The sequence below is a fragment of the Salmo salar genome, chromosome ssa05 (assembly GCF_905237065.1).
Source record: "Salmo salar chromosome ssa05, Ssal_v3.1, whole genome shotgun sequence".
NCBI classification, from domain to species: Eukaryota; Metazoa; Chordata; class Actinopteri; order Salmoniformes; family Salmonidae; genus Salmo; species Salmo salar.
Genome location: NC_059446.1, coordinates 59,072,412 through 59,097,924, shown reverse-complemented (window position 1 = coordinate 59,097,924; position 25,513 = coordinate 59,072,412). Strand labels below are relative to the sequence as shown.

The following is a 25,513-nucleotide window of genomic DNA, read 5'->3' as shown; positions in this document are numbered from 1 at the left end:
TAATAAAAGAGTTTCAGTAAATATGTGTGAGTAGCCTCCTGAGCTGTCTTTAAATTAAAACTGTGAACGCAATCTGTGTGAAACCAAATCAAATACTTTTCCTTAGTCTCATTTCTGAGGCTTTTGCAAGACTCATGACTGAAATTGAATGGTAATAACATGCATAAGAGTGTCTCGGATTTGCAAGATTAATGTGACACGAGTACATCTGTTTTCATTTGGGCCTTGTTTTCATTGAAGTCCCTGTGCAGTTCTGGAAAGAGCATTGTGGGGCCCTTTTAAACATTAGGACATTCTCCAGTTGGTACGATCTGCACACGCGTGGGCCACTTGTTTAGTTCTGTGGCGCTTGACATTGTGAGCCAAGACGAGTCCAATGAATTTGCGAATATACTCAGATACTATAAATAGTCTCTCTGTACTCGTTAGAATGTATGGGACTCATTTTGTGCATGGAACATTTTAAGAACAAGAAAAACAAATGAGCTGTTGATGAAAGTATTAGAAAGTGTGTGTGTGTGTGTGTGTGTGTGTGTGTGTGTGTGTGTGTGTGTGTGTGTGTGTGTGTGTGTGTGTGTGTGTGTGTGTGTGTGTGTGTGTGTGTGTGTGTGTGTGTGTGCGTTGTACTGTGTATTCCTAGCCTCTTTTTTTTATTGGGCCACATGAAAGTCCAATTGAGATGGTCTGCTTTGCTCATTGAATCTAACCCAAAAGCCTTCGAGTGCAGGCTGCTGCATTAGAAGTCCAGAACCACCTCTGTACCATTCAAGGCACATAGAGATGTACCTCTGGTCCAGATTACACCCCGGACCTAATAGATATGTAGAGCCAAATCTGGTGCCCATCTGCGCTTGTAACATAATAAATAATAATAATAAATATATTTTGCCATCTGTGTATGTTTTTATCTTATGTTGATTACATGAAGCAACACAGAAGAAGAATCTTTATTTTTATAAAAGATGATGGAAAAAAGATGATGAGGATAAAGCTAATAAACTGTAAGTTGAATTTTATAAGAGTGTACTCTCAGCAGCAAAGGCTTGGGCAGGAATCAATAATCAACCCACATGTATGGGTGGAGTAGCAAATAAAAGCCTACTTTTTGGGGGGGGGACCTGAACCATTCTACCTCATGAGCAGGGGTCTGCTACCTACTTACCAGTTATGTCTACCGACCTACCGTTCAATTCAAAGGTAACCCAAACATGTAATGTGAACTGCGTTGACTTTACTTTCAGTCAGAGCTGTCCCTCTTCACGTCTGCACTCATTAAACCTACATTCTCTTTCTCAGCACTTAAGCATTCCCATGCGGTTTCAAGACTTTGTCTAACGAAGCTCAATTAAAAAGAAAAAAAGGTAATGAAAAATATTTACTCCAGTCCAATGAAGTGGCTGCTAAAGTCGATTGCTCCTCTTAATAAAAACCATATGCCTGTTCTTATAAAATTCTGTTTTTGTGGTGCAGCTTTTTAAGGCGTTAGAGGGTGTGCCAGAATGTGTATTATCTCCTGACACAGAGGACAGGAGGGTTGTGAGGGGTGATATATCAAAAGCAGCAGATCAGTGAATGAACATGATTTATGTTACAGGGAGAATTGTGCCAAATCAACTCATATCTACAGCTGTAGGTTTAGTGTGACTGCTGTGGTGTGTGCTTGTTACTCTGATTAGGAAAATGCTTGGGCTGAAGCCCCTAAAAGGGATCCTAGCGTGGCATTGTTGAAGAACCACACCCTTACATTGTTGGGGGAGAAGGATACCTTGTGAAGGGCTAGACCTAGACTTGTTTAAGTGGCTTGTTGTTCCTCTCTTTGCTTGACTGAACAAAAATACTAAATATCTCCTTTGGAATAATGATAGAAATAGTTGAATACCCCAAGATCTTTATTTCATGCTTGTTGGTGACAGGAGAAGCTATAGTACACTAACTCTGTCAGAGGGAATAAAAAGCATTGACCAATTTTATGTCAACATGAGTCCATCCTCCAAAGACCGTCCCTTTCCCATGATGAGGGGACTGGCCCTTCAGTCGACCCATGCTATAGTGTTCCTGAACTTCCCAAAATGTCCATGGGAGTTTTAGGGTAAAAAGACCACTTTCTCTGTGCCGGCCTCCCTACCGCTCCCTGAGAGCCTTCTCCGGTCCCCATCACTAGGCGTTCCCCTGGGTCTGCGTTTTGATTGGATCCAGATGGTGTGAGTGTGGAAGGGGACATGGCAGAAGAGTGTGGAGTCTTCTCTCCAGTTCTGATTGATAATAGCTAGGATGGTAGCTGGAGTCACATTCCTCCCCTCAATCCATTTCTGTCTCGCTCGCTCGCTCACTTGCTCTTTCTCGCTCTCTCACAGATTCAGTGGTGGAAAAAGTATCCAATTGTCATACTTGAGTAAAAGTAAAGATTCCTTTACAGAAAATGTCTCTAGAAAAAGTGAAAGTCACCCAGTAAAATACTACTTGAGTAAAAGTCTAAATGTATTTGGTTTAAAATATGCTTAAGTATCGAAAGTAAATGTAATTGCTTAAATATACTATCATTTCAAATTCTTTATATTAAGCAAACCAGACGGCACAACGTTTTTTATTTCATTTTTACGGATAGCCAGGGGCACACTCCAACACTCAGACATCATTTACAAACTAAGCATTTGTGTTTAGTGAGTCCGCCAGATCAGAGGCAGTAGGGATGACCAGGGATCTTGATTAGTGTGTGAATTGGACAATTTTCCTGTCCTTCTAAGCATTCAAAATATAAATACTTTTGGGTGTCAGGGAAGATGTATGGAGTAAAAAGTACATAATTGTCTTTAGGAACGTAGTGAAGTAAAAGTAAAAGTTGTCAAAAATATAAATAGTGTAGTACAGATACCTGAAAAAATGACTTAAGTTGTACCTTAAAGTATTTTTACTTAAGTACTCTACACCACTGCTCAGATTCCTCTGTTCTAAGTTGCCATATGGGGAGAGTAGGGAGCACGACGGGGAGGGTTTGGGTAAACGGCTCAATGCTGGCCCGCTGCTTTACCTCTGCTTAGTGTTTAATGAACTCTTTTACAAGGGGTAATAGTTACCATGCTTTATAGGTGCTGAAAATATCATTCCCCTTGGAGTGAAACTACGGGAAGGTTTCAGATAAATGTTCATATTCTTTACATTGTGAAGTGTTTGATATCTTTGTAATTCAGATGGCGGGCTAAAAGCAGTGCCAAACAAAAAACGGACAAGTGTCAGTTTATCAAAGCCAGTATGATTTGATTTGCTGTTTAATGAGAAAATAAAAAAATATAGGTATTTGATTATCCCCTTTCCTGCTAATAACCCGATCCTTAATAACTAACCCTTTCCTCAAATGTTGGTCCTCATGCTTTCGATCTGTAGCCTGTTATCACTGCTATTGCTCCCATGGATAGGCATTATAAATATCCTCCATAACCTTTTCCCTCCCTTTCTCTCCTCAGGACCATGCAGTCACTGCAGACCTGTAGCGTCCTGCTGGTTCTGAGCGTTCTGATTGGCCTGTCCTGGTCTCTGAACCCCAGGGACCCCAACGTGTGTAGCCTATGGGAGAGGTAAGTCAGAGTAGCTCATCTCATTTCATTGTACCAGAATAGAAGGGAGCACATTTTTTGTTTATACTGTTTAGTGTGTGAGAAAGAAATAGAAGTAGCAGCAGGTTTCATTGTAGCTAACTTGTTGTTCATTGTTGCACTTATCATTGAATATGTAGCACAAAATATGAACTTCAGGTTGTCTCAACTCTAGACCATGATGGGTCCATTCTGTCAATGTATTATTATGTCTGAGTACATTTTGTCCTTTCATGCAGCTTCACAACGTCAGTGAAGGAGTCGTACGCCCACCCTTATGACCAGGTGACAGAGGAACCTTGCTCTGAGCCACGCACCTCCTACAGATGCACCCGTCACAGGTAACACAGTCTGCCGACTCACTTCATGTTTACTTCCTGGTTGTGTCCATGAGGTCAGAGGGTAACAGGAAGTATTCTGTATTTGACTTTGTGTTGGCCAGGATCACCTATAAGACAGCATACAGACAGGCGGTGAAGATGGACTACCGCCGGAGGTACCAGTGTTGCCCTGGCTACTACGAGAGCAGAGACAAATGTGTCCGTAAGTTTAACGCCACGGCTTTTCTTTCTTAGCATATCAAAACAAACTTAGAAGATTCACTTGGTTTCATCAGTAGCATTTCAATTAATGACATTTCTACATATTTTGCCATTGATTTCTAGAACTCATCCAGTTTTGTGCTTGGTTGCTGAGTTGGTTACATTCTGCAGAGTTGACATGCATGGCTTACATAATATATTTGTTTTTATACTGTTCTTTATACTCTCCACCAACCTTCTAGTCTACTTAAGAGTGTGTTTGTGTGTGTTTTTCATCACTAGCCCGCTGTACTAAGGAGTGTGTCCATGGGAGATGTGTTGCTCCAGACCGCTGCCAGTGTGAGGGAGGCTGGCGTGGCGACGACTGCTCCAGTGGTGCGTTACATCAACACACACACTCACACACACACACACACACACACACACACACACACACACACACACACACACACACACACACACACACACACACACACACACACACACACGCACACACACACACACACACACACACGCACACACACACACACACACACACACACACACACACACACACAGTCTGCAGGAAATGACAGATGACCATTACTCAAAAACTGATCCTCACACATAACACTCAAACACACATAGGGCTTTCCAATGGAAACAGCAAGGGACCAAGTAAACAGTGATGTGTCATTGAAGTAAGCCACAGCCCAGAAAACAGTTTATTAGACCAGGAGGACACTATGTCCCACTCCCTCCCCTTCCTTTCACTTGCCATTTTATGCTACATCAAGTATGTAACATCCCCAAAGTTTATACTGCATGCTTAGACCCAGGGCCCGGGATGTAAATCAATATTTAAAAAATGTATAGTTTGCATATTCAGTAAAATAGCTTTATCTCAGCACAGGATTTATGTTTTACATTTTATTTATCCCAGAAACATTTTATTAACCCAGAAACTTCTAGTTAATCAATGCCAGTGTTCTTCTGAACTCAACCAGGTCACTGTACAGTGCTGAATGGAGGGCTTAACTTAAGCTGGTGGTGTATGATGCCTTCAGAGGGGATGATGGGAAGGGGAAATGGAAAATGTTACCCCTCTCCCACTTTGTCTCTCTCTCCTTCTCTCTCTGGGCAAACGAGTGCTGGCCTCGGCCCCATACTGCTGAGTCCTATAATAAAGCCCACTGGCAGAATGAGAGCTGACACTTCCTGGAATAGATTCTTGTGTGTTGAGCTAGCTGTGGGAAACGAGAGAGAAAGGCTGAGGTTTAGCACAGAGAGCTGAGAGAAAAATAGAGGAAGAGGGAGAGAGAGAGACCAAGAGAGAGGGGGAGAGGGGGGGCAGAGGCAGCCAGAGAGAGCGCGCGAGAGAGAAGTGGACAAAGAGAAGGAGAGAGGAAGAAAGAGAGAGAAATAAATAAATAAATGTAGTTTAATAAGAGATTGTTTTGGGAAGAGCGATTGTGATGGAATAATTCATATTTGGTGAGGTTGGGGGGGTTGGATACAGAAAAGAAGACTGGTTGAGTTTTGATACTTAAGAATAGAGTGATATACTCTAGAAGGGTGTGTGAGAAAGAAGGGTATGGGGAAAAGAAGGACTGGACGTGGTTCAGTTAGATATGTGGGAGATAATGCTGTGGTTGAATGCAGAAGTGACCTCCACCACCACTTGGACAATACACTTCGGGAAAGAGAGGAATTGTCCCACCTTATCTTAATGCATTCCATTTACAGTACAATGCAGACTTGCCATTTTTAAAGAGCGCATCAATCGAAAAACTGTCACTTTTGAACCCTGATCAGATGTAAACAAACACATCGACAATTTCTGTGAGAACAGGTCTGGGTTCTGTTATAAGTTTGGTACGTGCAGAGGCTTGGGCACAGCCAGCTGGTCCTAGCACAGCTCTTCAAAGCATAGGTGTCCAATCCATCACGTTTCACTCACCCACACTCATGGCTGACCTTGTCAGGCCTGGACTATGATAGCAGATAGTAGAAGGCCTAGTACCCTGCAGGTCCTAAATCTCCATTGGCGTCCTGGAGAACGCCTGTGCAAACATTATTGCTGCTCCAGCTGAGCTTCCCATAACTCAATGTGACACACACTCCAACTGCAGCCTCTCAGCGTCTCTCGCATGCCCACACAGGGAATGAGTAAACGTTTGATTCATTTAAACAAAGAAAAGAGAAAAAGGTCTTGTTCTGAGTTAGAGTAATAAACATTTCTCTGCTATGTGGTAGTTTACGCTCCAAACCCTAATTTGGCCATACTGTCCCCTCCATTTAATTGTCAAAGACGTCCTGATTGAAACTGTGACACAGTACATACTGTATGTGACTGAAGGAAAGAGAGGTGGGAGGAAGATCTCATTAATAAACTACGTGGAAAAGATACAGTTCAGATAGGAAATGTGTGTGCTTGCTTCAGCTGTCTAAAAGTATTTTTCTCATAGTGGAAGAAGTAGTAGTAGTTTTTACTGCAGTAGTAGTTGTGACTGAAGCAAGCACACTAGAACCCATTTAGAACCCTATGATTTGTTTGTGATCCTTCCCAAATAAGCTCAGTGAGACAAGTATCAATCCATCATTGAATGGTTGTCATCATGATAGTTAGTGAGATCATCACTTGTGTGCAAAGCATCAGTTACATCACCTGTATTGGATATCTTTTTTTCTCCATTGAATAGGGTTTGGGCCCCTGTCAGTCTGTATTATTGATGAGACATTGGAGGGGTCAGTGTGTGTCCATGTGGGATCCTGGTTCTCGTGGAATCAGGAATGATCCCCCCCCCTGATGCTCCTTAACTCTGATTGAAATCCAAACCCTGTGCGAATCACCGGTTGGCGATAACCGCCGGAGCCATCCCGAAAGGCCGCTTGTGAAATTCTCAATTTTAACCTCGTCCGTCTTGTTGGCTCCATGCAAATCGCCCTGTCAATCGTGAATCACAAGTCTGTAACATAAGATTCTGGAGCTATTAGGGCTAGAGTTGGACATAGACTATGTCTCTGTTTGTTGGAAATTCATGACTATATAGATATATTGTCCCTGGGGGAGTGATCTTTACCATTGTCTTCTACTCAGGTTCCTGTGCTGTTGTTGTTGGGATGAAACATGACCAGTGGTCCAAATGGAATTGAATTGGATTTGTTTTTGTTAATGTGCATTGCAATGACATCACATATAGTATACAGTGTAACACCATACAACTACATCAGGTTAAGTTAATATAAGGAAAACCTTTTCAGAGATATCAGATGGAAAACATTGTACACTGGCCCACTAGTCCACTGGTTTATGCATACATTTAAATGATTACATATATTTTGTTGTATGGGGTTTCTTTTTTTATGTGTCTGTCATCATCTGTGTCTGTGTCTTCCAGCCTGCGATGACAAACACTGGGGTCCAGGTTGTGGTCAGCTGTGTAAGTGTGAGAACGGTGGCCTGTGCAATCCTGTGACCGGTACCTGCCAGTGTCCTCCAGGCTACATTGGGCGCCGCTGTGAGGACCCCTGCCCACCAGGCACCTTTGGCAAGGGCTGTCTTCAGAAGTGCCAGTGTGGAACTGGGGGTTCCTGCGATAAAGTGACCGGAGAGTGCCTGTGTCGAGAACATTTCACTGGGACATTGTGAGTTGTAGAACTAACGCTCTCTCAAATAGGCCTAGAGCAGTATGTATTAATATAAAGTAAATAGAATGTTAAGGTTGGAAAGACAAAATGCAGAGGCGGTAGACTAATTGTTATACCATATCCCATGGCCTAATTCCATCCTACCAATGCAGGAAAAGAGCCCGTCTTGAAACACTAGGTTAGAGCATGAGTCATTAGTTGCAACCTGTGTTTTAGATGCCCCTGAGGATGAGTAGAGAACCACTAGGAATTAGTGGAAACTATTTATATGAGGCAGCTGCCAATGTCAGAAATCAGCACATCACTCTAATAGTCCAAGGGCCAACCACAAAAAAATGTGTTGATCCATGACCCAGGAAACAAAACTGCAAAATGTCAGCAACTAGGTAGATCCTCTTGTGAATATGAACACTGTGTGGTTCAAAACTTGTAAAAGTTGCATATTCATTTGTTATTTTTGATAAAAGTTACGTCTTTAGCATCAAAATCATAGGGCATCTTGGATAATATCCCTAGCAACGTTCCCTAGCAACGTTCCGACGTTGCTATGTTTCACCTTGGTTACTTTTGTTACACACTGGTGCACAGAACTATTTGTGCGTTTGGTGTTCTTCTATGAATAAACTCAAGCAACACGTTACCGGTCCTTCACTGATCCAGATGAACCCGTATAAGATGTTTTGTCAGCTGTATTTAGCTTACAAGGGCCATCATTGCTTTTGCCTTCTAGCCAAACTAAAGACAGCACATTTGCCAGCTAACACAGCTCTCAAAACATTCAAGGTCCCGACAGCTACATAATGCGCTGTTCTGAAATCTGATAAAAAATCTATTTAGCACCTTTCAACAGCTTCTTATCTCGTATTATTCCGGGATTTCTCCGGTCCGGTACACAAGTTGCTTTCTGCAAGCATGGACAACGGAAAGTGTGTAACAAATGTAACCAAGGTGTAACATGCCAACCTCATTGCTAGAGGAAATTACCCAAAATGCTATGATTTTGAAATTGTATCTTTGATTTATAATATTTAAGCTATGTGCAACTTTTACAAGTTTTGAACCACACAGTCCTCATACTCATAAAATGATCTATGTAATGATGTTGAAACTTTGCAGTTTTGTTTCCTGGGTCACGGAATGCCTTTTCTGAAGCCTTTTTTTGGTGGCAGTCCCTTTGACTATAAGCGCTAGTAGAAGTGTTTGGCAATGTACCGCTATTGATGAATTCTACTGTGTACAGTTGAGTATTTGTTGCAAGTGCAGTCATTTTATTTGTCCTTAAACAACTTTCTCTGTATGTTTATGCACTGAATCGCAAAGAGATTCTACCTAATTGAAAAAGATAGGAACTCGTTAACTTGTACCCTACATTTCCATCTCTACACAATCTGAGTTGAGCTGCCACTCAGAGTTCTTTCCTCCATGTTTCTCAGTTGTGAGAAGGCATGCCCAAAGAGTCCATGCCCGCTGCGATGCCCATGCCAGAATGGGGGCATCTGCCAGGGGAAGGGAATCTGTGCGTGCCCCCCTGGGTGGACGGTATGTTTCCTGATCCCTACATTGACAAACAGCATCAGTGGGTCAACATGGAAATCTTTGTCTTTTGAGGTTATCAATCAGCTCCCTCTTTTAATGTCATCGTACCATGTACACTCTCTCTCTTTTTCTCTTTCTCTCCTCTCTTTTTCTCTCTTTCTCTGTCTTTCTCTCTCTTCCTCAGGGTGAGGTGTGTACAGAGCGCTGTACAGAGGGCAGGTTTGGTCCTAACTGTGCCCACGAGTGTGTGTGTCACAACCGGGGCCACTGCGACCCTGAGACAGGCCATTGCCAGTGTGCTGAAGGCTTCACTGGGAACAGGTGTGTGTATTTATCTAACTCGCTGCAGTAGAGACAGATACATGTGCTGTATACTCAACCTGCGCCCATGGTTGGGTAGAAGTTGTTTATATCATACAGTTCATGGATCTTTCATACAGGATATTAAATAGGATACAAATATAATAGTTTCTGATTCAGCTCAAGCCAGAGATATGTTATTCCACTTTGGTTTCGGAGCGTGTCCTGATTTGTATGTATGTGTTATGTCTCCACAGGTGTAGTGAGGAGTGTCAGGTGGGTAGTTACGGGCGGGACTGTAAGGGTGTGTGCGACTGTGCCAACGGGTCTCGCTGCTATAACATAGACGGAGGCTGTCTGTGTGAGCCTGGCTTCAGTGGACCCCAGTGCAGAGAGAGGATGTGTAGGCACGGCACCTACGGCCTTCAATGTGAACGCACCTGCCTCTGCCACGACACACACACACTCAGGTATGGCTCAAGAAAGGGTACACACACGCACAACCACACATAACAATTCACACACACACACACACACACACACACACACACACACACACACACACACACACACACACACACACACACACACACACACACACACACACACACACACACACACAAGCCCATAATAGTTTTTACATGATTTTGTTGTTTATAATTCGTAGATTTGTTAAATTCTGTATTAATTGTGCTCACCCATGTGACCATGTTTTCCTCTGTCCATTGGCTAGCTGTCACCCACTGAAAGGCGAGTGCACGTGCCAGCCAGGCTGGGCGGGGCTTTACTGCAACGAGACCTGCGCCCGTGGTTACTACGGACACGGTTGCCTGGAGCCCTGCCTGTGTGTCAACGGAGGGGTGTGTGACAGTGTGAGCGGGCGCTGCCACTGTGCCCCTGGGTACACGGTGAGTGATTAGGACAGGAAACACTGAATGGGGCACGGGATGGCACCGACAATAACTAAAGTAACATTTATTTGGGTTATTTCCTTGAGATAATAAACATGCATGCAGAAATGTATATTCATATTGCATTTATTCTCCTTTTCTGTTGTTGTGAGCTGTTATAACCTGCTTATGTCTGTTGCGTAGGGTGTTCACTGTGAGAGTCCCTGTAAGAGTGGTACCTATGGGAAGAACTGTTCTCTGGAGTGCTCCTGCTCCAACTCAGTGGACTGCTCCCCCATTGATGGGACCTGCTTCTGTAAAGAGGGTGAGTCACTGATAAGAGAGAGAGAGAATAGTCATAATATCAACGGTGTGAGTATGTCTGTGGCTACCTTATTGTATGAACCAGTCAGTTAGGGCGCGATTCCATCTGTGTCGCTGAAGCGTTACAGATTGGGCAATCTAAATTTAAACAGGATTTCCTTTTGAGCTGACATATGCAGCGTTTACCGTGAATGCAGTCACCGCTACCGTGGGAACATTGCCTTTAAAGTTCAATCACGCTGTAACGCTGAACTACCGCGATACCGTTTGAATCTAGCCATAGGTATCAGAAGCAGACCTGTGTTTTGTTCCAAAATGGTTGCTGCTCTTTACAGAAAGACGCTTAGACAAACATACAGGCTGACAGACACAGACTTGTATGATTCCTTTACAAAATGTCCCTCTCTGTCTCTCTCCAGGCTGGCGAGGGCGGTACTGCTCCATACCCTGTTCTAAGGGCACCTGGGGCCCGGGTTGCAACGCCACGTGCCAGTGCGCCAATGGGGCATTGTGTAACCCAGCAGACGGATCCTGCACTTGCTCTCCAGGCTGGAAGGGGCCCCTGTGCGACCAACCATGCCCAGTAAGTGCCAGTATAATACTGTAGCTATAACGTTTGTTAAAAGGTAACATAATCTTAACATAACATAGGCCTGATGTGATTTTTTTTCAATGCATAGATTAGTAATGTTACTCATACTATAATCACTGTCTTTATTTCTTTACTGTAGCTCATTCTGTGCATCCATAAGCCTATATTCTGGACTACCCCTTATCTTCAGTCCTCCTTTCCTTCAATGAGGATAATCTGCCAACTATGATGTATTTACAGTGTATCTTGCCAAAGTACCGTTTGCTTGACTCTGACTGTGCTGGCCAAATGGTTCAGGGATTCCCTTGACGATGCTTTCGTGGTTGGCATGTGTTTGCTGTACAGATGGGCACGTTCGGGCCAGGCTGCCTGAAGAGGTGTGACTGCCTAAACGCAGACGGCTGCCAGGGTGCCAGCGGGCAGTGCCAGTGTCTGCCAGGGTGGACTGGTAAGCGCCGACACCCCTGTTGAGTTAGTGTCAGCTTGGGATAGACCTGGAAATTAGTCAGTCCAATGTGATCTACAGGTTGTAACCTCTCTCTGTGTCTCTCTGTCTCTCTCTGTCTCTCTGTGTCTCTCTGTCTGTCTTGTGTGTGCTTTTCTCTCCTAGGTGCCCGCTGTGCCCAGACATGCCCAGAGGGTACATGGGGACGCCACTGTAACCAGAGCTGCTTCTGTCAGAACAGCGCCACCTGTCTGCCACACAGCGGTGCCTGCGTTTGTCTCCCCGGTTACTGGGGACCCACCTGTCAACATAGTGAGTACAGAAAATGCTTGATATTGATGCCTGTATAAATAAGTAGAAAATGTCACTCTATCGCCATCAATCTCATTCGTATGCTAAGTTATGTGTCAAGTTGCTAAATTGTTATGAATCACCATAATCTCTCTCTTTCTCTCAGTGTGCAGTGCAGGTGTGTATGGTGACCAGTGCAGTATAACATGCCCGTCCTGTGCCCACTCCTCCTCCTGCCACCATGTCACAGGCCAGTGTGTGTGCAAACCCGGGTACACTGGAGCCCTTTGTGAACAAGGTCAGCACTAAACCATATCTTACCTATAGTCAAACTAGCATACATATAGAAGACCCGCAGTATCTTGGCATACTTTAGTGCTTTACATGTAAAAAATGTTTATGTGTATATTATATTTAACCTTGACGTGTGTTTTGGTGTAATTCCTAGCCTGTCCAGTGGGTCTCTATGGTAAGCAGTGTACTGGAGTGTGTAGATGTGCCCACAACTCATCGTGCCACCATCAGGATGGGTCTTGCCTCTGCCCCCCAGGATGGACAGGCCCTGACTGTACTCTACGTAAGTCTGGCTCAATGCATTTTTACTCTATCACAACATATGCCCAACTTGACCTTTGCTGATTGAAATCAATGACATTGTTTTATAAAGAGTTGAAATTCACGAGTCATACTTTGAATCTCTGCCTGTGTCTCTAGAATGCCACCATGGGATGTTTGGCCTTAACTGTGCCCAAGTCTGCTCCTGCCCACCCAACTTCTACTGCGACCCACAGACAGGGGAGTGTGTGTGTGAATCAGGACCAGGGATCGACTGCAAAAAAGGTATGGTCTCCCCTTTACCCAATGAACAGTTACTAACCATACATCAGTTTACAAGCTAGTAATGACATACTGTTGCCCATAGCTACCAGACTATAATAGTTGTCTATTGAGTTGTCTATTGAATCTGCTACAATCCAGTTAAATAAGACAGTAATGAAACTGGTTATTATCTACCTAAGTCTATTCAGCATGAAGTATTGTTACGGTGATGACTGGAGGGCCTGTGACGGTGATGACCCTTGTTCTCTGTGCTCCACACAGAACGCTTTGTGAGTATGATGGTGCCCGTGTCCCCGGGGGAGAGGGACTCGTGGGGGGCCATCGCAGGCATCGTGGTGCTGGTCATGCTGGTGGTGCTGCTGCTGGCCCTGCTACTGCTCTACCGCCGCCGGCAGAAAGACAAGCAAGCCAACACACCGACAGTCTCCTTCTCCACCTCACGCACCGTCAACTCCGAATACGCAATACCAGGTACTGTATTGATACAGCGTTGGTTTAAAAGATTACGTAAAAAAAACAAATGTTTGCGAATAGTTTGACCACATAATGTATCCATACTGTAGCGCTGGCTAGGTTACAGTTTTGGTTAGGATTCATACACAGTAATGTATTTTATATACAGTGCTGGTTATTGATGTCATGTCCCTTCTTGCTCCTCAGATGTTCCTCACAACTACCACCACTACTACAACCACAGCTATCACACACTGACTGGGAGCAGACCCCCTCTACCACACGTCCCCAACAACCAGGACCGCGCCATCAAGGCAAGTGTCATTACCGTCACCTCCGTCTCGAGTCAACTGTGTTACACCCCTGTGTCCTTTATACAGGATATGCTTGTTTGAGAGGAGCTGTATGATTTCTGATTGGTTAATATCGGTGTCTTTCAAACAGAACACCAATAACCAGCTCTTCTGTGACGTGAAGAACATGGAGAGGGAGAGAGGCCTGTTCGGGGTGGAGAGCAATGCCACTTTGCCTGCAGACTGGAAACACCATGAGGCTCGCAAAGAACCAGGTCCGTCTTTTTTACTGCCTGTTTCAAACTGCCCGTTCTTCGCCAACTTTCATCCTCCATTTCATCACCTGGTATTGATTTAATACCAAGACAGGATATTTGTCTTTTATGAGTTTGCTATAAATAAAATAGATTATGCAAAATGTTTTTTAATGTTTACAGGAGCTTTCAGCATTGACCGCAGTTATAGCTACAGTGCCAGCCTTGGGAAATATTACAACAAAGGTAGTTTTCCATGCTTCCTATATCCCTTTTCTCCTTCATTTCCAGCAACTCCAAGTTAACATGAAATATGCTTGCTTTTCTCTAGAACTACTCTAGGCAACATTTCCATCAATCCATTTTCACACATGCCTTTCTTTTGTGGCATATTTAACATAAAACATGCCTGAACTGTCGACCCATCACCAGATGACAAACTACATGTGACCTGGCTGACCCAGAGCCAGTCAGCTCCTCTGTTAACTTTTACACTCTGCCCCTTGTTAGTGACAGAACTAAAGGACACTGGGGTGGCAGCTAGCAGCAGTTCTCTGAACAGTGAGAACCCCTACGCCACCATTAAAGACCTGCCCGGCCTGCCCTTCGGCCCTCCTGAGAGCAGCTACATGGAGATGAGGACGGCCATGCCCCATGAGAGGTCCTACACAGAGATCAGCCCTCCACCATTCAGCACATCAACATTACGCAGAGGTGGGTTACTATACTGTTGTTCAGGACCCTTCAAATTTATAATCAGTAGTATACACGGAATATCTGGCTATGCTAGCATGTAAAACAACAAAACAGACAATTCTCTATCACTATGTAAAACGTTTAGGTTTCGCATAGCATACTCAGAAAAAAAATGAATAAATGTTAAGACTGTGCAAATAGACAAATGAGATGGATGGGTTTCCGTAACACATGGTTGAATGGGCAGTACTGTTTTCATGGAAATGAAAGGAGGTCATGTGAGGAAAGGGAGAGGGGAGTAAACCACAGGAATGGATTGGAAAGTCTCAGTATGAGGGCTGGAGAAAGGGTTGACCATAGCAATAACCTCATTCCTAGGCCAAGAGAATCATACTGTATATTTTATAGTATAATCCTTAATTTACCATTCACATTGAGTAAACATAAAGACAATCTGAAATATAAACTCCAGTAGACGGATGACAATTACAATGTTTATTTCAATTTTTTCAGAGCGCAGTTCCCTTGGGCGGGTCCCGGAGCAGGAGCCCCATAATCACTATGACCTACCTGTGAACAGCCACATCCCAGGACACTATGACCTGCCACCTGTCCGCCGCCCACCCTCTCCCGTACGCAGGAGACTGCCCCAATGACACCAGCCCTATTCTGAACATCACAATGCAGAAGAACTAATTTAAACTTTACTGCCATTCAAAAACATTGGTAGGAAGTTGTCTTGGGGTTATTCAAGGCTACAAAACAGTCAGTTGCAGCAGTGACAGTCAGGGCAACCTGACAAAGACAGCAGATTATGCCGATGCTTCTGTCAGTGGGTTTACATAGTAACACTGCCCCCTGGTGGATTAAGGTGGCATTTTATCCACCGTTACACTCTTGTGATCCAGACTCAACGGCCAAGGCATGTGGGGATAGGCTTTGAGAATGCCAGTATCGTAGTTTGAGGACATACATGCATGCATTTGAGTTTGACCAAACTTGGGATTCCTTCAAATGTTATTTTCATACTGCGGATAAAGGGACTTGGCTTTTGGAGCACATGATTTGGCATACAAGCCTTTTGACCAGAATTACATAAACCGGGACGGCAATTGAAAGGCATTTTTATATCTCCATGATGTCAGTAGTTTAGTATGAGGTCCCCTCAAGTCCCTTTCCCCCTCCCCTATAGACAATAGAATGTCAGCTTCCAATTAGGGGAAATCCAGAGCCCATTTGTACAGCTAGCTCCTCAATGTTTTACAATGTAATCATGCAATATGTTGTATATAATGTACATTAAATGGCTTAACATTGTATGCACTTGTTCAGAAGTATTTTGTGCTCAGGTAGCTTGTATAATATCACACATCAAACCACAGATTACATTTTATTAAGAAGTCAACCACAAGACGGCATTTGTTGGGAAAATATTTTTACTTGTGTCATCTCGAACAGAAAAGGCTGGTAAATCATCACTACTACATTCTACCTGGATTGCATGGTTTTCCCATATTAGGTATAATCATTTCTTATAAATTCAATTGAGCATTATGTACAAGGACAATTTCCGTACAAATATGCAACTATAGCCAACATACTCTGTAAATCTATAAATTCCATTGTCTTGAAAGACAAAATATCGCATATCTTTGGAATTGACACCTCATAATGCAAAAAGAATACATCATTTCCAATGATCACTAGCAGGTATCAATAAGGCACTTGAGACATGATGAGAAAAGAAATACTGAAAAGTGACAAAAGTAATTATATATGTCAAGTAAAATAATATTATTGAGCTTCTCAAAGGTATGTCTGGGGCAGTGAGAATAATCACATTTTCTCAAATTTGGTAGTGATAGAAATGTGTATGAAGTACAAAAGAAAAACTAAATATTTCAAAAAGTATCAAGTATTCTCAGAAAATCTTTACTGCTTACACATCCTATAAAAGGCTGCCAGACTACTGTACATGCCTCTATTAATATGCAGTGGATAAAGCTTTGTAGATGACTGTAGCTCATTTTTGACATAGTTGTAAAGAAATAAGAAGCCCCCCCCCCCAAAAAAAAAAGAATAAACATGCCCAAAAGAAAAGCCACTAAGCTCAGAAAAACACAGCCATTATAATCCTTTAGTGGGAGAGAGGCCTCTAGACAATAGTCTCAAGACTACAATACATGAATACAGAGGATGTCAATGGAAAATTATCATATGAGGAATAGATGGTTTAAGTTTCATTTAGGTTTCCTTCTCAAGTTAAATAATCTTTCTGACCTTGTCAAAGTGACACCTTGATAATTGATTACACTGAAAATATGGCACCAACATGTTTGCCAATGCAACATACTGTGTAGTTCATTAATAAAGTAAACTTTTGGCCAGATAATACCATATAGTCCAACTACCCCTACGGGCCAGGCTTACTTGTCCAAGGTTTGCCTTCTTTCTGTACCCATTCTTTCTGACACTACACCTGATACAAACAAAGTTACAGAATGTACACATTGTTGCACTGCTGTCACGAGAAGGTAAGCATTGTACTTTCATTTAAATCAACACACTTCCAACTCAGACAATCTGTCTTTAGAGTCTGACAAACCAGAACATCTATTTCTCAAGCTGCCACATTCCCTCAAACCTAAAAATGGAGAATCAATATTAGAAGGTTACAGTAACATTACTATAATCCATCTGGCAATTATCTCAGATTCAAAAAGCAAAAGAATCCCTACAAATCATATTTTTGTGTCTAGATCTGATGAGTTGCCCTACAGTACAACTACGTAAACAAAAAAGCGTGGCATAACTGTTTTGTCATACAAGACAAAGGCGAGGTCAGAGGTCAGACAAGAATTATCAGCCTCTAAGAGGAAACTATTTCTGGAGGTCCGAGGTCATGTCAAGACCGCACTCAACTTTACAATACAGTACTACTTTGTCTTCCCCATATCTGTGTGCTCATCTCGTTTTGGTATCCTTTCTTTAACAACTACATACCTCTTTCAAGCCTGTGAAAACAAGTCACAATTTGGAACCTATATTCATATTACCATAGTTGTCTGATTGTTTCATGAGTAATAATATAGATGTCATTCCATAAAAAACTAGTGTCTTGTGTTCAGAAATATAAACCACTTGATGGCAGTGTCAAGTTTGAGCTCCTCTTTGTAACTATGGCTTTAGAATGATCAATCCCATCGCTCAGTCTAATACAAACCCCCATAATCCTCTAGCGGTCAGGGGGGGTTAACTCCATCTCCATTTAATGACATTCAAGACATTCTATGGTAGTGTATATGGAATACCAGGCCAGAGATCCCTGGTTCCAGCCCCCATGTCCACTGATTCATAGCAGGGTTTGCTGCTGTGCGTGTTTAGTGTTGTGACAGTTTAGACATGACGCAAAAGCCCACTATGGATCAAAGACCATTGTAATGGTTAAAGGTGCTTTCTGTGCCTCTCTCCCTAGATATGGCCCTAAACAGTGAAAGCATCTGCCCAGCCCACATGCAATAACTAGAATATACAAGCTCATATATCTGAAGTGAATACACAGCTCCTAAGCCCTTTGCCAAACACCAAAGGTAATCTAACCTGCAGATTATGTCATACAAAATAAGGCAGATCATATATGAAACAAAGGAAATAAAAAAGTAATTTAAAAAAAGGCATCTCCCATCCATGTGTGGTGTGGGAGGTACTTGTCCAGGTAAGGTGGTGCCTGCCTGGCTTTACATGATGGAGCAGTTCTCCGGTCTGGGACCTCCCTGAGAAAGACAGGAAGTGACATAGGGGCGTTAGAGGAAGTGAGGGGACAGGAAGGGGCTGTTGTCATAACAGCAGGAGAAACAGGAAAACTGGGATGCTGTGCGCATGAGTGTGCATGTGTCAGAGAGAGAGAATGAGGGGTGTTTGTGCTTTGAAACAGAAATAGTGTGTGTTAAGTGTCTTAAAATGTGTGTTAACCTGTCTGGGCTAGGGGGCAGTATTTTCACGGCCGGATAAAAAAAACGTACCCGATTTAAACTGGTTACTACTCTTTCCCAGAAACGAGAATATGCATATTATTAGTAGATTTGGATAGAAAACACTCTGAATTTTCTAAAACTGTTTGAATGGTGTCTGTGAGTATAACAGAACTCATATGGCAGGCAAAAACCTGAGAAAATTCCAAGCAGGAAGTGGCCTGTCTGAGAAATTGTAGTTCTTCTTTCTAGTCCCTTTCGAAACTACAGTATCTCTGGGGTTACGTTGCACTTTCTAAGGCTTCCATTGGCTCTCTAAAGCCTTCAGAAAGCGGATTGAGGCGTATCCTGTCTCTGGGCAGAGTATACTAGCACAGTTTGTCAGTGCTCTGCCTAGTGACAAAGAGATTGGAGTTGCGCGGTACCGCGACCATGCTGTTTTTTCTTTTCCTGTTTGAATGAATACACTATTGTCCGGTTGGAATATTATTGCTATTTTACGAGAAAAATACCATAAAAATTGATTTTAAACAGCGTTTGACATGCATCTAAGTACGGTAAAGGAACATTTACAATTTTTTTGTCTCGAAATGCGCTCGCGCGTTAGCCTTTGGATAGTGACCTGAACGCACGAACAAAACTGAGGTATTTGGACATAACTATGGATTATTTGGAACAAAAACAACATTTCTTGTGGAAGTAGCAGTCCTGGGAGTGCATTCTGATGAAGATCAGCAAAGGTAATACAATTCTTCTAATAGTAATTCTGAGTTTAGTGAGCCCCGAAGTTGGCGGGTATCAAAATAGCTAGCCATGATGGCTGAGCTATGTACTCAGAATATTGCAAAATGTGCTTTCGCCGAAAAGCTATTTTAAAATCTGACAGCGATTGCATAAAGGAGTTCTGTATCTATAATTCTTAAAATAATTGTTATGTATTTTGTCAACGTTTATGGTGAGTAACTTAGTAAATTCACCGGAAGTTTTGGGTGGGAATGCATGTTCTGAACATCACATGCCAATGTAAAAAGCTGTTTTTGGATATAAATATGAACTTGATTGAAATCGGACAATGTGGTTAGATTAATGAGAGTCTTGTCTTTAAAATGGTGTAAAATAGTCGTATGTTTGAAAAATGTAAATGATTGCATTTTTGAGGTTTTGTATTTCACGCCACGTTCTTCCACTGGCTGTTGAATAGAGTGGGACGGTGACGTGCCACCTAGCCCATAGAGGTTAAAACGATATACATGATCAAACAGATGGAGTCCTACAGTACCTGTCTGGGTGAGTTGCTACCCATTATAAAGAGGGGAGACATCAGGCCCTCAGGCAGACCTCCTCCACTGCTGATGGAGCAGGAGCCACTGGACACCCCTGAGGTGGCACAGCTCTTATCAGACGGCTGGCCACACGAGCCACAGACCACCGTGCGGCTCCGCAGGTTGTAGTCACGGTCCACACCGCACGCACTGTGGTTGCCCTGCAGAGGGAGACAGAGAACAGAAGGTTCCAACATTACTGGTAAATACTAACTGTAGCCACTGTGAGGCATTAGTCCAGTAATGGTAAATAAAAGTCTTTCCATTTTTCTTGTCACCCTTTAGAGACGTATTTAAGTCTATCATCGCACACCCCTGGCCTTGTTTGGTGACTAAATAAGTACTCTATATAAATTAACCTATTTTCATCTGAAACAGGGGATCCTGAACAATGTTTTGGCTCAATAGCCTTCCTCACAGTGCAAGTATAGTTTCAGTAATTTATTTATCATCCTGAGCCTGTGTCTTTCATAAACAGTGAGACTCACATCATCATCATCATCTTCCTGGAACAGGGTGCGTGTAACTTTCCTTTGTGCCATTTCCTATGGGAAAGAGAGGCGCAGAACAGTCAGTTTGTCAACCGGCTATGACGTGAGCAAGGTATTTTACCAAATCTCACATGTATTCAAATATGTAGGAAGTGGGATGATGTTGCCAAGAGAAAGACTGAACAGTCAACGGGACAATGGGAAGGTACAACTACAAACATGTGCATGTGACGTGTCTCTCTCACCTCTCCATTGGCGCTGACCAGGGTGGTTTGGAACAGGTCTCCGCTGCCCCATGAGTTCTGGGTCTTCCACACCAGGTCTGAGGGGGGGTTGTGGGTGCCGCCTGCTCCTGAAGCCCAAATCTACAGAGGGAAGAGGTACAGAACTGTCGGTTATCACCTCATCACATACTATAGTTACTTTACACACAAGCCCACATTGTGACAAACATACTGCTCTCTCAACATGGTGTACTAAAAACTGAACACAAGCATAGTTGATGACAGTGCAGACATGACGAAGGTTTTACTCACTGTGACGGTCTGTCCTGCCTTGAGGTTGAATTTGGGGGGGAACTTGTAGACGATGGGGGTGCTGGTGCCCACCTGTCTCTTCACCTGCCAGTGGCCCAGAAGCTGGTCCTGAAGGACAACAGATAAGCATCAAGTCTGTTTCAGCCAACGTCAACTAAAATCACTAGGTAGAAGAGATTGTCCTTTTACATCATCAACCTAACAGGGTGTTTTTACTACAGTAGCTTCCTTACAAAACCTGTGCATTTGACCATAACAGAAAGAATGCGGCGCATCGTAGCAGAAAGCACCCATTGTATGTCAAGCTGACCGATTAATTCCATACCTCGTTGGCCTTGTTGCTGAGGCGGACGTACTTCCCCTCCAGGTCCACCTCGTCCACGGTGACGCGGCCGCTAGCGGAGGCCTGCTGGGCGATGCGTGTACGCGTCACGGCGCCCCCCGCCAGGCTGGAGGTCTCGCTGTCGTTGTCATTGAGCCGTCTCTTCTTGGCGCTGGCCGTGCCTGAGGAGTTGCGGCTGCCGCTGGTGGACTGGACCACTCGGGCGCTGTGGCTGTGTCCTGAGCCCGAGGTACGGGTGGTATGGGTGTGTGCTGAGCCCGAGCCGGTGGTACGGGACACAGTGACTCGGGTTGGGGGAGGGCTGGGGGACAGACGCAGTCTGGGGGGGGTGACAGAGAAGAAGAGTGTTGATACAAATCTAGTGTGGGTGTGTAGGTTACATGAGTTTATTTACTTCAGTCTGTGTGTAAATGTCTGTGTGTGGCTTGCAGTGTGTTTGTGTATGCATGATGTGTATTGTGCATTCCCGTAATGTCTCCTCACCTCTCCTCCTCTCCCTCCAGCAGTTTACGGTAGGCGCTGATCTCCATGTCCAGGGCCAGTTTGATGTCCAGCAGCTCCTGGTATTCATCCAGCTGTTGCTGCATCCGCATGCGCATCTCCCCCATCTCCCTCTCCTTGTCCTCCAGGCGCCGGCGCATCGTGTCCCGCTCCCGGGCCAGAGACTCCTCCAGCTCACGCACCCTGGCCTCCCTCGCCGCCAGCTAACACACAGAGGGTTGATACCCCGGTTAGACCAACCAAAAGGGCCATATTTGACAGAGATGAGATGAACTGAGCTAATACTTTGTATTAGAGCCAACACTAGAGCTAAGATAACAGCTGTCAGAGCTCCACAGTATGGAGATGTATGGTAAGAGACTTCTGTGATTGACAGGTGGACAGGGTGCAGCCGTACCTGTTTCTGCAGCTGGCTGAGCTGGGAGGACATGCCCTCCATCCGCACGCGAGTCTGCTGCAGCTCCTCGTGGGCCGCCCCCACCAGAGTACTGTTCCTGTCTGCGGAGTGACGGGCGTTCTCCAGCTGAGACACACACAGGGCCAGAGAGGTCAGAACGAAACCACGATACATGTGTCTGTGCTAGGTTGGCACTGGGCCAGTGAAAGGTTGTTGAATGATGCATGGACAGTACTACCGATTTCAACTGGATGGACAGCTTAGTGAAATTAAAATGAAATAACACTACCGATTTGAACTGATTTACTTCTAGTTCACGCTTGAGCTGGCAGTGTGGACCCGTGGGTTGTGCTCCCTACCTTGGAGGTGTAGGTCTTCTCGATCTCCTCCTTGTAGATGCGGACCTGCTCCTCGTGCTGGGCTCTCAGCTCCATCAGGGCCTCGGCCAGCTTACTCTCATAATCCTGCTTTGTTCCTGCACTGTCAATCTCCACCATGCGAGACTCGTGCCTGCGCTTGGACTCCCTCAGCTCCTGCAGGACGGTACAGGCATACTTGAGTTATAGAAGAGGGGGTGAAGAGGTAACCTCATAAAACAGACCAATCTCGGTGTTCCATCAGTCTAGTTTACAAGGCTAGTGAAGAGGACAGATGAGGAAACAAAAGAAGGGAGAGAAAAAGAGAGATAGATAAGGAGGAGCAGATCAGAGGGGAAAAAAAGGAAAAGTGAAAAAAGAAAGTGAGGTAAAAAGAGAGAGGTCAAGGGAGAAAAGGAGAGATAGTGTAAGAGTGTAAGGTAAGAGAGAGAGTCTCACCTCTCCGTAGATGTTCTTCTGGAACTGCAGTTCTTCCTTGAGGGTCTGCAGGCGGTTCTCAGCGTCCACTCTCCTCAGCATCTCATCCTGAAGCTGCTTCTTAGCATCGCGCAGACCGGTCTCCAGCTAAGGGACAGAGAGTTTAAAGTTTGATGTTTATCTTTAGGGTTCTGTTAAGATAAATAATGAATCATTTGTTGATCTGAAGTCACTCTAGTTATCACATTGCTTTAACGAGGAGGAATAGAGGAGCTGCATGTAAGATGTGAAAGCATGACTGGGTGAAACTATAGTTCACTTATGTGACCAGAAGGTGGCGTAGGAATATTATTCATTTCGGAGTTCATTGAGAACAATCCACGGTGATGCACTGACCTTGTTACAGCACTAACCCAAAAGTCATATTCACAATTGATAGTTCTTTAAAAGTGACATTTTTTTCTTTATATACACTGGAAGATATATATATATATTTATCAATAATATGCAGTTTGAACCCTGTACCTGAGGAGAGAGTATGTAGTATGTGTAGAATTCAGAGTTGTCCATTAGGACTTTACCACTAGTCTCTTACCTTGGCTAGCTGGGCCTTCAGGTCCCTGACCTCAGCATCTAGAGAGCGTTTCTCCCCCAGGGCGGTGGACAGAGAGGCATCTTTAGAGTTCAACAGAGCCTCTAGATCCCTCAGCCGGGCCAGAGCTGCCTCCAGGTCCGACTCCTTCTTCCCATTTCTGTTGAGACATAGGTAGACAAATATATCAGTTCCCTGTTTCACTAACACGGTCTGTGTTTGAGCAACTTGTGTCTAATGCAGTATGATTACAATAAAAGCTGTTATGCATTTAGGCTCTTAAAAAAGGGTCAAACTGTTTAGTAACCTCTGTACACAAACTTCCCATTGACAAACATTATCCACATAGGTTCCAATTCTGGGATAACATACTCACTACCACTATCTATGAAAGACTCATGAATGCCTTGAGCTGTCCTTAACTGAACTCCCATCATACTGAATAAATTAATTGACAGGAACATAATTTAAATCAAGCTCACGTGTTCTAAATAAAAAGGCCAACATAGGCACTCCTGAGGGAATCCCAGTTAAATCAAACATAGTGGCTGCAGATCCAACTTTTCCCTCAGCGCATATCCCGACCACATTCTGCGCATGTGTTTCTTTACCTCTACTTTACACACACATGCTTGTGGTCTCCTTCCCTTCACATGGTAATTCTTCAAGTGTTAATGCTGAAATGCCCATGCAGCATCTGCATTCCAACCATTTGAGCTCAATCAGTTAAATATTTACATTTGAGTCATTTAGCAGATGCTCTTATCCAGGGCGACTTAACAGGATCAATTAGGGTTAAGTGCCTTGCTCAAAGGCCATCAACAGATTTTTAACCTAGTCAGCTCAGGGATTCGAACCAGCTACCTTTCGGTTACTGGCCCAACGTACTTCATGGGGATATGCAATTAGATTTTGAGTTACGAAGTTGTCTACAGTGTTGTTTTGAATGATAAACAGTAAGCAGATTCGAGAGCAGATGGTGTTAAACTGTAGCATAGCCTACTTGTGTATTTTGCCTAGTGGCGTGCGCTTTTTAGTTTTGGCCACGAGAGAAAATTGCGCTGGTGTTTTGTCCTTACAGTAACGTTATACTATGCTATTATATTCGGTTATGTAGAATACTATCATAATGTGATCTTGCAGCCATTGATTCAGCTTTGGTCTAACTTTATTAAAACGAGCACTATTCGCCAGAGTAGCCTGTTCTCTACGAATAGAGCAGAGAGATGCGCAAAAAGTTGAAAATAACCATGCGCAGAAGCTTCGAGACTTTCCGGAAATTTGGACCGCAGCCACGACCTAAATCAAAAACGTTCACATTTGTTGTTTGCATGTGTGTGTTTTTTTGTGTCCAACCTCTAAAGCAGGCATTAATTTGCAGTAGTGGTAAAAAACTGAAACTTGGACCCGGACCGTGGAAAAACTATATAGCCAAACAGAAGAGGATGGGAAAGTGGTAGCTTGAGCTTCATACCAGTTTGGCAAAGGTGCTCATTGAAAGCCGAACAGGAAATAGATTCCCCGTTATTACATTTGGCCCTTGCATTTCAATGTTCATGATCACTAATGACGTCCATCTGCTTGGGAGATGGCTTCCAGACCACTAACACACCACTCATGCTCCCCCAGCCACTGCCAGCCTACAACAACCCTCTCTACTTCCAAATGTATGCATGAATTCAATAAAAGACACACACAAAATCGGAACCATATGTACACGCCTACACCAGTACAAGAACACACATAAAGTCTACAATGGAGTAGAAATATGCTCTGCCACATACAGAGAATCCCTTGTCCCATCTCAGATTTCACAAAGGCCCAGAGAGCACTAATGTTCAGCAGGGTGAGTGATTGATGGACTAACAGTTGGCATCCAACCACATTTAC

General features: G+C 43.8%; 2 protein-coding genes across 4 annotated transcripts in view; one reads left to right on the top strand and one right to left on the bottom strand.

The window, feature by feature from the left end:
* The window catches only part of LOC106605310 (platelet endothelial aggregation receptor 1), a 45,666-nt gene extending 29,673 nt beyond the window's left edge, over positions 1–15,993 (top strand). Inside the window, exons 2-23 of one of the 2 annotated variants that reach the window (XM_014200789.2) lie at positions 3,462–3,572; positions 3,830–3,931; positions 4,033–4,133; positions 4,415–4,507; positions 7,513–7,759; positions 9,196–9,301; positions 9,483–9,619; positions 9,856–10,068; positions 10,332–10,506; positions 10,693–10,813; positions 11,232–11,395; positions 11,750–11,852; positions 12,015–12,161; positions 12,307–12,438; positions 12,589–12,717; positions 12,855–12,980; positions 13,242–13,451; positions 13,641–13,747; positions 13,878–14,001; positions 14,164–14,226; positions 14,491–14,694; positions 15,190–15,993. In XM_014200789.2, coding sequence (XP_014056264.1) covers positions 3,466–3,572; positions 3,830–3,931; positions 4,033–4,133; positions 4,415–4,507; positions 7,513–7,759; positions 9,196–9,301; positions 9,483–9,619; positions 9,856–10,068; positions 10,332–10,506; positions 10,693–10,813; positions 11,232–11,395; positions 11,750–11,852; positions 12,015–12,161; positions 12,307–12,438; positions 12,589–12,717; positions 12,855–12,980; positions 13,242–13,451; positions 13,641–13,747; positions 13,878–14,001; positions 14,164–14,226; positions 14,491–14,694; positions 15,190–15,332 — 3,054 coding nt within the window. In that variant the 5' untranslated portion in view covers positions 3,462–3,465 and the 3' untranslated portion in view covers positions 15,333–15,993. The remainder of the gene's footprint in view (positions 1–3,461; positions 3,573–3,829; positions 3,932–4,032; positions 4,134–4,414; positions 4,508–7,512; positions 7,760–9,195; positions 9,302–9,482; positions 9,620–9,855; positions 10,069–10,331; positions 10,507–10,692; positions 10,814–11,231; positions 11,396–11,749; positions 11,853–12,014; positions 12,162–12,306; positions 12,439–12,588; positions 12,718–12,854; positions 12,981–13,241; positions 13,452–13,640; positions 13,748–13,877; positions 14,002–14,163; positions 14,227–14,490; positions 14,695–15,189) is intronic. The other variant, XM_045718434.1, reaches the window with a different exon arrangement.
* A 101-nt stretch (positions 15,994–16,094) lies between these two features.
* The window catches only part of LOC106605311 (lamin-A), a 31,276-nt gene continuing 21,857 nt past the window's right edge, over positions 16,095–25,513 (bottom strand). For both annotated transcript variants that reach the window (XM_014200791.2, XM_014200790.2), the window contains 11 exons: positions 23,627–23,783; positions 23,053–23,178; positions 22,597–22,770; positions 22,238–22,363; positions 21,823–22,043; positions 21,322–21,658; positions 20,997–21,104; positions 20,706–20,825; positions 20,458–20,514; positions 19,927–20,130; positions 16,095–18,449 (listed from right to left, as the gene is read on the bottom strand). In XM_014200791.2, the coding sequence (XP_014056266.1) occupies positions 18,414–18,449; positions 19,927–20,130; positions 20,458–20,514; positions 20,706–20,825; positions 20,997–21,104; positions 21,322–21,658; positions 21,823–22,043; positions 22,238–22,363; positions 22,597–22,770; positions 23,053–23,178; positions 23,627–23,783 (1,666 nt within the window). In that variant the 3' untranslated portion in view covers positions 16,095–18,413. The remainder of the gene's footprint in view (positions 18,450–19,926; positions 20,131–20,457; positions 20,515–20,705; positions 20,826–20,996; positions 21,105–21,321; positions 21,659–21,822; positions 22,044–22,237; positions 22,364–22,596; positions 22,771–23,052; positions 23,179–23,626; positions 23,784–25,513) is intronic.